This window comes from Vicia villosa, linkage group LG5 (assembly GCF_029867415.1).
Source record: "Vicia villosa cultivar HV-30 ecotype Madison, WI linkage group LG5, Vvil1.0, whole genome shotgun sequence".
Taxonomy (NCBI): domain Eukaryota; kingdom Viridiplantae; phylum Streptophyta; class Magnoliopsida; order Fabales; family Fabaceae; genus Vicia; species Vicia villosa.
In genome coordinates, this window is record NC_081184.1 from 155,898,767 (window position 1) to 155,914,412 (window position 15,646).

Genomic DNA, 15,646 nt, shown 5'->3' on the forward strand with positions numbered 1-15,646 from the left:
TGTAAAGTTATACAACTAATCACACACACACACACACACACAAAAACAAGTTTTAAACATGTATCTTAAACATTTAGGACAATGTCTTAATGAATGACAATGACTCTATATATTTTCTTTCCTTTTAAAACCTTCTACATATTTATTTGTAGGTCAACCAATCATTAAGCCAAAACAGTTTATTGGACCAACCATTCTCCATCTTTTGTTTACACTTTCTTCCTTTCAACAAAACACCTATCTAGAAACAAACTCGAAAACATAGAAAGTAGCAACCATAAGTCACATAAAACTTGCTTTCACTAAATTGCTGCTCTCACTGTCTGCCATCATTGGTTCACTAACTACCGTCATTATGATATTTTATGGTCGTCTTCTTCGTGTCCAACTTCTCTTCGTTAATTTTCATTTTTTTAACCTTTTTTGTTTCTTCATCTTCAACAAAATTCCTTTCAGTCTTATTACAAAATAGTTTTGATGTGTGTTTGAGATGTAAAATATGTTACTTGATGTGTATTTTATTGTGTTCTATTTGTTAAGCTTTCAAATCCCTTTCCAATATTCTAATGTCAAGTATTAACTTTTACATTTGATAATGAATTTATTTCATGATGCAATGGAAATCAAATCATTATTTCATATGGATTAAGAACAATTTGTAATTTGTTTGAAAAATCAAATCACTGTTTCAAAAATGTATTATCTTAAAAAAAAAATAGTATAAAATACACTAAAACACAATATTGGAGACTATATTGATGAATATAATGTTTGAAAAAAAACATTATAAACCGATCAATCAAACCAAACCAAACCAAACCGGTTAGTTTGGTTCGGTTCCATTTTTTAAAAATGTTAAAAACTGAACCAAACTAAACCGATAAAAATATCATCTGTTCAAACTTTTTTGGACCAAAAACCGGTCCAAACCGATCTGCTTACGCCCCTAATTGTAATTTAACCAATGATTATTATCTTTGTTGAATAACTCATCCATTAGGATTGTTTTTTGGGTTCAAAGCTAACACCGTTTAAAAACCTTAGTTTTAGGGATTTAGGTTTTAAGTCCTAGGTTCGTAAGCTTAGCCTGATTCAAAAGTTTTCATTGGTTCCAGATCAATTTGAATTAAAATCTCAAATTGATTTGTGGTTATTCTGTTTAAAACCCCGATTCGATTCATTAGCTCAGCCCGATCAAAGCTTTTACTGATTCAAGAACATCGCGGATTAAAATCTCAATAGTTTGAGGTTAGTCAGTTTAAAATCAAGTTCAATTCATTAACTCAGGCCATTTTAAAATCTCTCTTTGGTTTGAGATAAATTAACATGTATAAAATCTCGGTGTAATTTTGAGAAAAGTGAAGAATTTGACTTTGCTTCATAGTCTCAATCAAAATGAGATGTGGGAGAATTTTCCTTCTATTAATCTCCAAACTGAAAAGAAAAATGACCGACTTTCTAATTTTTTTCATATTAGACAATAAGACGAAGAATAAAATAATACACTTTACATAATATTTTACGTTAGCTCATCACCCAATTGAGGTAAAGTCCCTCTTCGAACCAAATTAAGAAGTAATTTTTGTATTAGTAGTATAATAGGGTAATTAAAGACCTCACGGATTCAATGATCCTTAGGAAAGGTGTTCCCCCTCAGATTTTGTATAATAATTTACCATTTGGTAAATTTAGTTTGTGAGTTTGATCATATTTGTCTAGAATCATTTGTAACAGTTAAAAACATAAAATATGCTACATATAACAAAGGTGACAAACCACTCCATAAAAAAATAAAATAAGAATATTGATTAAGATGTAATAGACACATGACATCTCATCAAAACAAATACATCAATGTTATTTCTTCATTCAGCAGTACTGCCAACATGAAATAGGTAAAAACTGGTTGAGGTACACACAAGAAAATATTAAACAAATTAAACTAATGTACTTGAAAAGTCACAAAAATTACTCAAGCTGTCAAGCTACTCTGAACCTTTTTCACCACTCTAGTTTTCAATAGCTTTTAGAATCACTTCAGTAACATCTGTAACATCAAGACTTTGATCCTCACTAACAATAATAGCTTCCATAGAAAACTCATTCTCGCATGAAACTTTTGCCTCCTCAACATTCACACAAATCTCTTCAAATGCCTCTAATATTGCAACCAACTTGCCACCTCCTTTCTCACATGTCACCTTCACCATAAATGTTCCTTCACTTATTTTCACTATTTTAACATCCTGTTCAATTTTGCAAAACATAAAATATAATATCATCAATATCAATTATTTTTCTTTGAATTTTAATATTAATAAAATAAAATAAAAACATACCTTGTTATCATTGACATTATTGTTCAATACACTAATGTAGTGTCTTCTTGTGGCTATTAGGTTTTCATACTCTCTTTTGACATTTTCCAGTGCAAGCTTTAGCTTCTGTACATGTAGAAAAATACTCTTAGCAATGGAATTTCTGTTGATATTTTCATTAGTTGAAAAGTTATCATATATAATATAGTGATTATATTTGTGAAATCATGTGTGCATGAGATGTAAACTTAGTGCTGAAAGTTTGATTACGTGACTTCAACTAGCATATATCAGTTGAACGTAAATAACCGCTGTGAAATCATTTAAAAAATTATTTCTAAGGGAGATTGTTAAAAGAAAAGTTAGAATGTGGTACGTTATTGTTGGAGTTGGTAAGGAATCGCAGTATCTGAAGTCTTCTGCGCAGTGATACACTTTTCTGCACCTTGCAAGCCATGTCCTATATTTACTATCTCTTGTGATTTTTGAATGTTGAAGTGTGAGAATACTTTAACTATGGAATGGTATTTATAGTTGGATAAATGGAGTGTTGTGTTTTGGATTCTAGCCTTTGGAATGGAATTGACGAAAGTGTCTGTCCTATATGAAATATGAAAATGTTGGGTTTTGATGGGTCCTAGAGATTAACTTTTAACACTCACTTTAAATGAGTTTGACACCATATATTAATCTAAAACTTTAAAATATTTAATTTATGAGCTGTTTCATTTATAAAGTATCTAACATTCACTTTACTATCTATTATTAGACTCATACTCACACTTGATATACCAACAATTTTTTTTAAGTAGGAATGCACCCATTCTTATTCTTATGAATATGTATTCTCCTTCAAATGAAAGTTTTTTCATCTTTATCTACTCGATTCTTTCTTTTACATGAAAAATTGAATGAAGAAGAAAATTAATAAATTGTAGACCATAAGAGTGTTTGTATGCGTGATGATAAAATTTAAAATAATGTATCACAAAAGTAAAATCCATCAACATTGACTAATTATTATTATGTGTTAATTATTGATTTTTTATTTAAATTTAAATATAGTTTTTAATATATATCACCCATACAAACACTTTATATTTTTCTGCATATAAACAATTATTGTTAAAAATAATTCATGCAAAAGTACCATAGCTTTATTGGGTGCAAAAATTCTAATTTTGGTGGGGCAGCAAAACAAAATAATTCCAAAAGATCTGATGTAAATCTTTGTATCCTTTCCTTTTTATTTGAAAACTAAACAATAAACTAGAATATTTTTCCTTGTGTTATTCCCTTTATTTCCATCTAGTTCTTACATAATCAAACATGGGTTGGCATGAAATTTAAGTTTTGGTGTGCTCTATCAGGATTCTATATTCAACTTCTGCTAAGTACAAACAATTATGCTAAGTGCAAATTCTGCTAAATATATATTTATTTTTGCTCTGACTTTAAACGACACTCTCAACTAAACGATAAGATTGTTTCTCTTGAATTAATTAGTCAAGACGGGATATTAAGATATAAAAAAATACCTTAAATGCGGCATAACTGAATGCATAGAATTATGATTTGTGTTTAGTTTGGCAGAGTTAGAGACTGAGACATGAGAGTGATAAGGGAGAATGGGGAAACTTCTACTACCGTTTTAGTTGCAGCGAAAGGTAGAAGACTGAAGTTAAGATTCCGTGGGACCCAAGTATTATACATTCTTAGCTCAACAGTAAAGAAACACAGAACAAATGACTACTTATGCCCTTCCCATTTGTGCACATTGATCGAGTTGCACACAGTTAAATACTGGAGCGTATGACTTTGAGGAGTGTTGCAACAGTATGTAACTATTAAGCATTTGTTTGTTGTGTGTTTATGAGGTAAAAAAAAAGAAGAAGTTTTTAAGGGAAATAATTTTATCAATGTAAATTTTAATATCAAAAACTATAAATTTTATCTTTAAATAAAATCAATTTTAAAAAATATAATCAATTTTATTTAAGACCACGTTTAATATTAAAAACTACAAAATTTATTTTTAAGTAATGGTAATATAATGCAGTTTATAATTTAAAACAGTTTAATTTAAATATAATTTATAAGTAATGGTAATATAATGCAGTTTATAATTCAAATGCACTACTTTTAAAACTCATAATTCAATATATTTTAATTTACATTTATGATAATTTTGAATTCACTGGTCATTTATGAAATGGAGAAAGTAATTCAAAAATGTGTTTTATTTGTTTTTAAATAACCTTGTTTCCCAATAATAATATCAAAATAATCATTGTTTTTCTAATATTTTTCAAAATAGTTATATTTGAAATATAAAAAATTCATGCGTAGATCATAACTCAATTGAATTTGTGTTTCTATTAAATAGTTTGGAAGGTAAATACGGTAAATTGGTGCCTCCAATAGAATAAGTCAATCCAATTGACGCCTGTTCTTTGTTCTTTAAAGGGGATGCCAATTCATCTGGTGTTCCCCTTGTTTGCTTTTTTTTTTTTTTTTTTTTTAATTTTTTAATTGGTAATAAAATATTATATTGTAATAGGTATCATTTTGTATAAATAGAGGTGTGATGTGAATATTTACTTCACCTCCTCATTTTCTTAAATTTTTTTTCATTTGTTCTAACATGCAGTAGTAAAAGAAATGAGCATGTTTTTTATTCGAGAACCAAGTCTCCGATGAAGATGAGTTTTTGGGTTAACTAGACCTTCAAAAAATTTAAGAGGAACTCGATCCTTTGGTTAGACGAAAAGATTAATGATGGTGAAAGAGTTAGAAGAATTGACTGACTTGTTTCGTACAACTCTACTATGGATTACAATGACAATATCTAGTGTGTGTGGGTACCATTTAAAGATAAAAATGATGTTAGAGATATGATGTATTCATCCGATGGTACTATTTTCATTATTGTATGCTTTTAGATATGTTGTAGTGTTAAGTCTTTTTATTTATTGTTCGTGTTGTTGTTTTATGCTTGTTTGTGTTCATTTTATTGTAACCAAAAGTTGTTGTCTAAATTAAATTCTAAGATTACAAAAATTTAACAACATAATAAATTATCATTGAGAGCTTGTTTCAACATTGAGATAATGTTTCCGTGCGTGTCCGGTTTGACGACATATACCACACTTTTTTTTTTCCAATTTGTTAGTCGTATCCATTTTGGTTCTATTACGCGTCCTGTTGAGGCGGCTATTTTTCTTCCTTATCATATTTTTCATCGTGTCAAATTACACCCACTTGATATGTAAACCAATATTACTCTTTTATTATCATTGAAAAGCTATTGTTGTATACACCGAATAAGTTTACGACTTTGTAAACGGCGGATAGATGCAAGAAAGTGTCATAGCGAACACTTGAACATGCTACAATGACATGGGAGCAAGGAATACATAAGGCTTGAAACTTTCCGCATCGCTCCAACCTCTATGTAGTTTGACCCGATAGTATCCCACACTACAACAAAAAACACATAATGTAACGCCCCGAAATTAATTAAATTGGTTAGTTAAATTATTAAAAGATTTAAATATTGGATTTAGTCGAATTTGGATGGTCGGTATTATTTTAAGAGGTGTAATTGAATTTATTAAGTTAAAGTCGGATTTTAGTCGGAAGAATAATATTATTTATTTATTGAGATGTTTATTGAAATTTTCGCATTTTGGGACGATTTAGTCAGTATTAGTTCGGGATAGTGGATTGATATTCGAAGATTTTAATATTTTTAGTATTAAAAATATTAATGAGTTAATGTTTAGCGTTTTGGGAATTTTCCGAGTAATTAAGATTAGACCAGAAAATATGAGACATTGAGTAATAAATCGGTATATTAAAATAATCGAATTTTATTTTAATGGTATTTAAGTGGAAGTATTATTTTTACATTAAGTGTAGAAATTAATTTGGGCTTATATTATGGTATCTTTTAGTATTAAGGGTGTATTTCTATTAGGCCCATTATGTGGTGGTTACTAAGTGGTGGAATCATTTTCTCATATTGGAAAAATGGAAAAAAAAATAAAATAGAAACCGAGAAAGAGAAAGGAAAATGGAGGCTAGGGTTGTGAAGAGGAGAAGAAGGAGATCTAAAGTGTTGCTCTCAAGTGCCATTTTTTTTTTCAATTTTTCATTGAAGTTCCTTAGAGCTGCACTCAATTCAAAGTAAGAAAAGATTCTTTCTGTCTAAATGGGAATATGGTGGATTTTAGGTGGATTTAGGGTATAGATTATCATTGGGTTGTTTAACTTTGTTTTATGTCACTGTTCAAAAATTCCTATTGTTGTTCATTGAAATTGGAGATATGCGATTATGTGTGCGTAGAAAATGGAAGAAGATGATTAGAATAATGGTCTAAGTGCTCGGCAATAGACCATTGACGGTCGGCGCAGCGTTTCCTTTTATGTTGTTCTTTTCTTTTCTTTTTTTCTCTGTCTCATACATGTGCCCATTTGTTACATTGTTTATATATATATATATATATATATATATATATATATATATATATATATATATATATATATATATATATATATAGTTAGTGAAAACATATAATGGAAGGAAATATAATTATGAAACTAAATAGAATTATTACAGTAGCACCATGTGTGGATGAATCTTGGCATCAAATAAATTAAAATAGTAGGATGCTAGCAATTAGAAATAGAATAGAAATAATTGAAAACAGTGGAAGCTTAACAAAGTGTTATTCAAAACAATCTCGTTTGACCGAAATAGCTGAATTAAGCGGTATAGTTAGTTGTCCGGGATTTGATGAAAATTTACGTGGTAGCTAAGTTTAATTAGTAGGTTAACGTGGTGGTGTTATTTTGTTGAAATTGTGATATTTTACGAATCGACCGAAATTGTGTTTGATTTAAATGTTCTTTATAAATAAATGTTGGTTTTGTAATGGGAATTGACACACATTTTAGGAGTAGAATATAATGGAATTGGAATTAATATAATATGATTATTAATTGGTTGATTTAATTAATAGTTGAATTAATTTCAATGAGTCTATTTAATTGGAAAATACTTGGACTGAGATAAATTATTCGGTTTGTCGGTAAATAACGGTATCTTGAGAATTTGACCGAAATCATGTTTTGGAATTTAGTAAATAACATAGGAATTATGATATGACATTAATTAGTGAATTTAACCGAATGAATCGGATAATCGGTGAAGTAATTGAATCGTGTCCGATTAACCGGCATTGAGTTGTGATTATATCTTATGGATTGGTTGTGAACTATGAAGCACGGAAACGCCGAATTTGACCCTGACAATGACACGGCGATACCGATAGTAATTCGAAAAAATGAATAAATTACATGTAACCACAAGTGTCGGTGCAGGTGTCCGACCACGACACAGACACAGACACGCCTTTTTTTCGAAGTGTCGGTGCTACATAGGTTGTGAATATCTTTGTGATTATTTGTTAATGGTATCGACCGTTGATTAGGTGAATTGTCGGTATTGTTCCGTTATTTATATGAAGTTGTTGTAATATGTGTGAAGTGTTATTACCTTTAATAATCGGTAATAATTGTGATATAGGCGTATGCCTTGTGACTAATATTTTGTGAAGTAAATGATGATGATGATGATGATGTTGTGTGATGTCTGGTTCATTGAGTCGCATACATTTGCATATATTTATTGTGACGGCCTGGATTGACAAATTAGTGACGAAGGCTTATGTCTTGTGCCTCTGAATTGGGCAATTGGTGACAGGGGCTGAAGCTCTGATTGGTACCACATGCATAAGCACAGTTGAGTCACATTTGAGTCGTTGTCTGTTGTTGTTGGTTGGAGTTGTTGATTATGCAGTTCGATGCTTATATGATGATATTGATGATTATATGTTGAATTATTGAATATACTTATATGTTGACTTGTTGAAGATGCCTATATGATGATATTGATGATTATATGTTGACTTATTGAAGATGCTTATATGTTGAGTTGTTAGAAGATGCGTATATGATGACTGGTTGCATATGTTTATATGTTGATATTATGACTATTCATTGATGATGTTATTGGTGTTGATTACGTTGATGTTGTGTAAAGCAGTGATTCATTTATATTCTTTACCTGATATATAATTTATCATGATCCTATTTATATAGTTTGATATCTCACCCCTGCTGCTGATGTTTCCCCTACCATGGGAAATGGGCGGGTACTCAAGTATAGCTGTGGAAGTTTGTTGTTTCATCGAGTCCTGTTGGTGTGTCGCTCTAATACGTAGCACTCGGGGGGTCGTTTATATCGTTATTTCTACGTTGTCGATGTTTTTAGTTGTTTTTATTATAACCGTTGAATCCAAGTTGAATAATATGAAGTACTTATTATACTTCCAATTTGTTTGACTTGAGATTAGCTGATAGTTGATTGTTAATTTGAATGCTATGTATCATTGTTGAATGAAATACAAGTTGAAGTTATAAGTTGATATGTGATACCCCAATGTGTCGTTTGAAATTTTAAAATACTCTGATATCTTCCGCATTATAATTTCGGGTAGAATTTGGGGTGTTACACATAACACATCGGACACGAAAGATATTTAACCTCGGCTAAAGAAGCGAGATAACGAAAGGCGTCATGAATAGTTGTCACTTAACCCCTCAGTGATTTAAAAACTGAAGGGTAAAGTTATATGCATATGAGTTTGAACCCAAGCATCAACACTTTTTTTTGATAAGTTATCCAACTTCTGATAAATTATTTGTTCCCACCATAAGAATTTTTATTTTTTGTACTTACAATTCATCCCAAGGATCTGTTTATCAAGTTCTTGAGCGTTTCTAGATCAAAATTTTTCATGACAAATCCACCCAAAAGAACTTTTTGTAGTAACAACTCATGAAATGGACAGTGGTAAATATTTCCTCTCTTTGGGTGGTACATATAAGTTAGTATTGGGGTAAAATCTGTTTATCAAGAGTTTTTATAGTAAGATATAAATATTATACCCCTCAGTTTAGGGTAACAACAGTGGTGAATAATTCTTTTTCTTTGAAATTACATTGTTTACACATAATATTAAAATAAATTGTTTACAACAAATCTTTGCTCTTATTACTAAATATTTTCGCTGATATCCATCTTCTGATAAGTTATCTGTTCCAAAAAAATCTTTTCAAATGTCAAGCTCTCTTCTTTGTTTAACTTTTCAAAGGTTGAGCTCTCTTCTTTGTGTAAGTTGAAGAAATAATAATTTTCTGCTCTTGCAATCTATTAACTGAGTACTTTTCAAAGGTTGAGCTCACCTCTTTAACTGGGATTGTTCCAAAAATACAACAACAACATCATCATTATGTGAGATACATTGCAAGGGCAAAAAAATAATTTGTTCAAGATAGAAGAACATTGAATATTTTTTGTCTTGTAATCCATCCCAAAGAATGATGCTTGTGAGTCTAAAACAACCAGGGAACGACATAAATGTCTATTTAACTCCATTGGTTGAAGATTTAAGATTTTTTTGAGAGGAAGACATCGATGTAAATGATAAATATACATGTGATAACTTTAAGACGTGAGAAATATTTTTGCACAATCAATGACTTCTTGCATACGGTAATTTGTATGGGTATAACGTCAAGGGAAATAAAGTGTGTCATATATGTGAAGATGATACATGATCCCACCAATTACAAAATAAATTTTTTACCTTGGGCATCAAAAATTTCTAAAACCTAATCATCTATACCAAAGATTGCGGAAGACTTTTAATGGAAATCAGAAGTTTGATATCGCTCAAAAGCTCTTAACTTGGAAGGAAGTTTATAAAAGACACAACACATTAATGATGTCTTTGGAAAGATAGAAAAGGACCAGTGGAGACAAATATTTGAAAAAATAGGTCGGTGTTCTTGAATTAATTTTCAATATTGGTATAGTCTCTAAGTAAGACATTATCTTGATGTGATGTACATGGAAAAAATGTATATGATAGTTTAACTAGAACACTTTCCAACATTAAAGGCAAGACAAAAGATAGTAAGAAATCCCGTCTAGATATGGTGGTGATGGATATACGACAAGGGTTAGCCCAAAAAAATAGGAAATATAACATATTTTCCCCTAGTATGTCACACGCTGTTTAAAAAAGAAAAAAAGGTTTTTAAGATTGTTTGCAGGGTATCAAAGTTCCCCAAGAGTACTCATCAAATGTGAAAAAACTTGTGTCAATAAAATATATTAAATTAGCTGGCTTAAAATCTCATGATTGTCATGTGTTGATGCAACAACTTCTATCGGTGGTTATCTGTGGCTTTTACCAAAAAGTGTATGGGTAACTATAACCAGATTGTGCATATTCTTTAATGTTATACGTAGTAAAGTCTTTGATATTGGAAATTTAGATGAGTTGGAGCATGAAACTACAATTATCTTGTGTCAATTAGAGATGTATTCCCCTCCATCATTTTTCACATTATGGTTCATTTAATTGTTCATCTAGTAAGAGAGATTAGATTTTGAGATCCAGTTTTTTTAAGGTGGATGTATCCGATAGAGCGATACATGAAGATCTTTAACGGGTATACAAGGAATCATCAACGTCCGGAAGCTTCTATCGCTGAATGGTATATCACATAAGAAGCTATTAAGTTTTGTACAAATTATTTGTTAGAAGCAAACTCTATAGGAATTCTTGAGTCTTGTCATGATGGAGGATATGGGGATAGAGGTACTTAAGATTTAAATGTTAAGACAATGGACCGAGATGTAGTTCTTCAAGCATATTTGTGTATATTGAATAACGTTAATGAATTTCAACCTTACTTGTCCGCTCACAAAATTATTATAAAGGAAAAATTCACCCGATTGAGTTAAAATTAAAGTTGACAGAGCATAAAAACTTTCATAACTTGGTTAAATGAAAATGTTTCTAAAGAGAGTTGTGTATCAGGGACAATTAAATGGATGTCATATATGCCTAATTTTAATATAATAACTTGGAGCGCATACAACATTACTAAATTTTTATTCTATACAAAACTAAAGGATGATCTTAGTACCATACAAAATAGTGGGGTTATGGTTGAAGTTAAATCCATGTAATTATCTAGTTCCAAAGATATCCATCTTGTACTGGCATGTAGAGCGTACTTTAGGGTCATTGAGGTGATTTAGGATATTGATTATTCTACTTTTAAAGTTCTTTTATTTAAGTGCAAGTGGATTGACAACAACACTGGTGTAAAAACCGATGAATTAGGATTCACACGAGTTGATCTTCGTAAGGTACCTTATATGAACGAACCATTCATCATGACATCCTAAGAAAAATAAGTTTTTTTATTTCATTGATTATTCTAACAATAGATGGTAAATAGTTCTACCAGGAAAATATATTCCTGATAGTGATGAAAATCAAGATTTAAATTTTGAGACCCCTCTTTTCGTAACACATGTACGTCTCTCATATGAAGAAAATCATTCAGATGATGTGCATGCTTTCATGACTGTTTTATTTTACTTAGTAATATATATTTATTCATTTTACTTTTTTATTCTTTTTCCTAATATTTATTTTTTCCAACATGTAGAGATATTATTGAAGGATACCATATGTTGCATGGTTTTAGAAGTAAAAGTCAGAAAATTAAAAACCCTACAGTAAGTGTTATATGATGCATGTTGTTGAGATTGAAGTTTGAAAGTTGTTGTTGTTGTTGAGAGTGAATTTTGAATATTGTTGTTGTTGTTATTGAGATTAATGGGTTAAAGATTTAATGTTGTTATTGTTGATTAGTCTAATTGGCTTCAAATGTTGTTCAAATTATAGGTGCTTAATGACCGGTTACAAATTACAGAAAAAAACTTTTGGACGCCTACAAGAATTTGCATTTTAGTTATTGCTTTTGTTTATTAAAAATTTGTTTTAGTTTTTTTGTAACATTATAAAGTGTATTCCATTTTTCCTTTACAATTACTGTAAACAATTAATATTTTTGGTACAATATTTTTGTTTGAGAAATGGGCAAAATATACAATACTTATGTTTCAAAAATGGACAAAATAGTTCTATAATACAAGTTAAAAAATGTATAGGAAAATAAAAGTAATATTAAATAATAATATTTTCCCCCTTTGCTATTATTTCAAAATGAGGTAATAATACTGCTCTATTACCTCAATTTTACTTAAAATCGAGAGAAAATGTGAGACGCGCCATCCAATTTAAAAAATAATAAAATTGTAGTTGTTAGGGGTCAAATTAATGACCATTAAGTCTATCCCCTTGATGGATTCTTGCCCGATGGATAAAATGACGCTATTTTCATAACGTGCTTCGTTACCTCGCATATGAAATCGAGGTTAACCCCCATTTCTAACTGAGGTAAAGGGTTTTATCATGGTAGTGGAAGTTAGTCTCCAAACCAAACAACAAACATGACTTGAAGCAGTTAGTCTTCACACAAAAGAGAGATTTTGCATATCCTGATCTTGAACCAAGATAGAGTTTTGAGTTGGCTATCTTCTAAATCGAATTGAGGTTTCACATGCCTTGACCACTAATCGAACTGAACCTAGGTTTTATACGGGATAACCACAAATTAAACAGACATTTATACCAAGATGATCTCGATCCTATTGAGTTTTTACACCAGGTTGAACTCATAAACCAAGAAAAATTTTACACTAGACTGATCGTTAACTAATAAAGCTTTTAATCGGGCTGAGCTTAAGAACACTTGTGGAGATTTTCATTGAATAATTTCCACGAACCAAAATAGGGCTATTTCAATAAAGGAGCTCATGAACCAAATATAGACTTACACAAATCCCCCAAATACAAACAAGAGCTTTTTCATTAATTTAGCTCCCAACCAAAATGATAACTTCCCAAAGAAGAATTGTTTACTTAAGAAAAAAATCTAATCTTGATAAATTTATAATTATGTCCTCACCTAGAACAATATTCCTCACTAGACTGAAGATTTCTCTCAAACCACTATGGCTAAAATATGTGAGAAAAATAAGAACGGTTTATATTAATGATGAGAGAAATTAATACTGAGGTTTTTCACGTTTTCTGGATGATAAATATGAAAGAGAAGCCCTCAATTTTTAGGCAAAGACATGGTGTAACTTTGGAAACAATTCATTGGCTAAATTAATGACCTAATCGATTAGCTAATGGATTAGGAAGTGAAAATAATCGATTATCGATGCTCAAAATGAAAGGTTTTGATAGAGATCTGTGACCAATCTTTAATAGACTATCATTATCGATTATAAACTAGACTAGGCTTCATCTAATCGATTAGGCCTATAATATAATCGATTAGATAGGTACAAAAAGTCACATAATCAAACAAACAGTCCCCTAATTAATTGGCTAGGTCTGAAAAACATATTTTTGGATGATTTTAATTAAAGAATGAAAGGCTTCTCAATATTTTTAATGTATGTGTTTTATCCATAATATTTTCAAAAATGCCCTTGTGTCTTTACAGGATACTGGTCACTCAAACAGACATGACCAGACAAATTTTCGTACTGTCTCTCTTTCACACTCTAAAGCTTCAAGTGTTGGAATCATTATTTTTTTACTTTATAAGGAATCTTGAATCTTCTCGATGAGGATTGATATGTATTCATGTTGATTACCATCATCTGGGAAATTAAAAGTTTAAACCATTGGTGATCATAAACCCCAAGTCTTAACTTTATAGTCATTGGGCTTCAATGTTGACTTTAACCAAATTTCTAACTTGAATCGAGATGATAGCTTGATCAACCATCTTGTGCATCTTTGATCGCTTGAGCAATATTTTGCAGTTTCTTGACTTTAAGTGTTGTCGTCATCAAAATTAAGCAGCTACTAGTTGGCCTGCATATTTGCTATCCATAAGCTTTTACATCTTGTATCACTTTCATTCCTATAACTGCAAGCACATAGATCCATGTTCTTCCCCTTATTGATGATGACAACGTATCGCTCCAGGATGTGGTATAAGAGAAAACAAATAGATAAAATTTGGAGTGGTTAAACTCCACATCACATAAGTAGAGAGTTCACTCTACTACCCTTGAGAGTATACTTCTACCCCTTTGTCATAATCAAAAAGGTGAATAAAGATGTTAAGAAACGAAAAAAACATATAGTAAAAAGGATATCAAGCAAGCAAACAACTAATTCGCCCCTTCATCATCATTGCTTAAACTAATCAGAGATATAAGTCGTGATTTAGCAACTTGTTGGTCAGGAGACGAATCTTTGAGTTAGCTCTCTTATGCTTCCTTATTATATCTTGTTGATTTTGGAAGAGGTTGTTGAGAATAGATTCGGAATAGGAAGTGGGTGAAGGAATCTCGTGATCATAATCTTCTAAGTTTACATTCTCTTCTTGTTGTTGATGGGTAGGAGCTCTTTTGGGTATCTTTGGTGGTAGCGCAAATAATGTTCCATTTTCAATGTTGTACCTCATCTAACTTAAGATGTTTTTTTCCTATTGCTGAGTGTTTTATTTATGATTCCTCATCTAGATCAAAGCTAGTATGCTCTAGGATTTTCGTAACTAATTCACTATATGGAAGAAATGTGTTTTTCTTTTTGCCCCTCCTCATATGATGGATCACAACACTAGTCCAATTATTTTCTATTTTTTTTTTAGCAAGAACCTTAATATTGGTATGTCAGATTTGTTCAAATGGTTAAGGTATCTTTTTCTTAGGAAAAACACATGATTCATCACATACTGGATTAGACAAATATTTGGGTGTATAATGCCAACGATGAAGGGATTAGGAATGAAGGTCTTTGTATCTGTCAAGAAAAAGATAGAGGTTTAGAAGAATCAATCAAAGTTGTTATCTTCTTCTCTATCATCAAAGTTGGAGTCGGTGTAAGGAAGGTTGCAAACTTTGGAGAACTCCTCAAGAGTTAACCATATTCAGTGCTTCTTCACTTCCGAGGTGAGGACCCCATATACATAGTTGATGTTTGCATATAGAACATTCTTACCAGATTAAGGAATCTTTCTTTAGAAACTTCACAAACAAAATTCTTCAATCTCACATCCTCAAAAGCTTGAACAAAACTAGTTCCTCTAGTTCCTCCATGCTACTGCCGTACACACAAAAAATATACTTATTTCGCAATTTTCTAATGAACAATATTGCAAAATATCTAATCAAGATCAAACCAATTATTACTTTAGACCTAGTCCTTAGCGTATCTTTAGTCATGCGGTGAAAAAAATAGTTTATGAGTGAATTGATTTTGGCTAAAGTGAGTTGAAGTTAATTAGATTTATTTTTGGACAAATTG

The 15,646-nt window shown here is 30.8% G+C and overlaps 1 protein-coding gene across 1 annotated transcript; it reads right to left on the reverse strand.

Annotated features, from left to right (window-relative positions):
• Positions 1-1,924: 1,924 nt before the first annotated feature.
• LOC131607891 (uncharacterized) lies at positions 1,925-2,799 on the reverse strand. The gene is made up of 3 exons (XM_058879843.1): positions 2,695-2,799; positions 2,340-2,444; positions 1,925-2,246 (listed from the first exon to the last, which is right to left on the reverse strand). The coding sequence occupies exons 1-3, from the start codon at positions 2,773-2,775 to the stop codon at positions 2,010-2,012; spliced, it is 423 nt and encodes a 140-aa protein (XP_058735826.1). The 5' UTR covers positions 2,776-2,799; the 3' UTR covers positions 1,925-2,009.
• Positions 2,800-15,646: the final 12,847 nt, after the last annotated feature.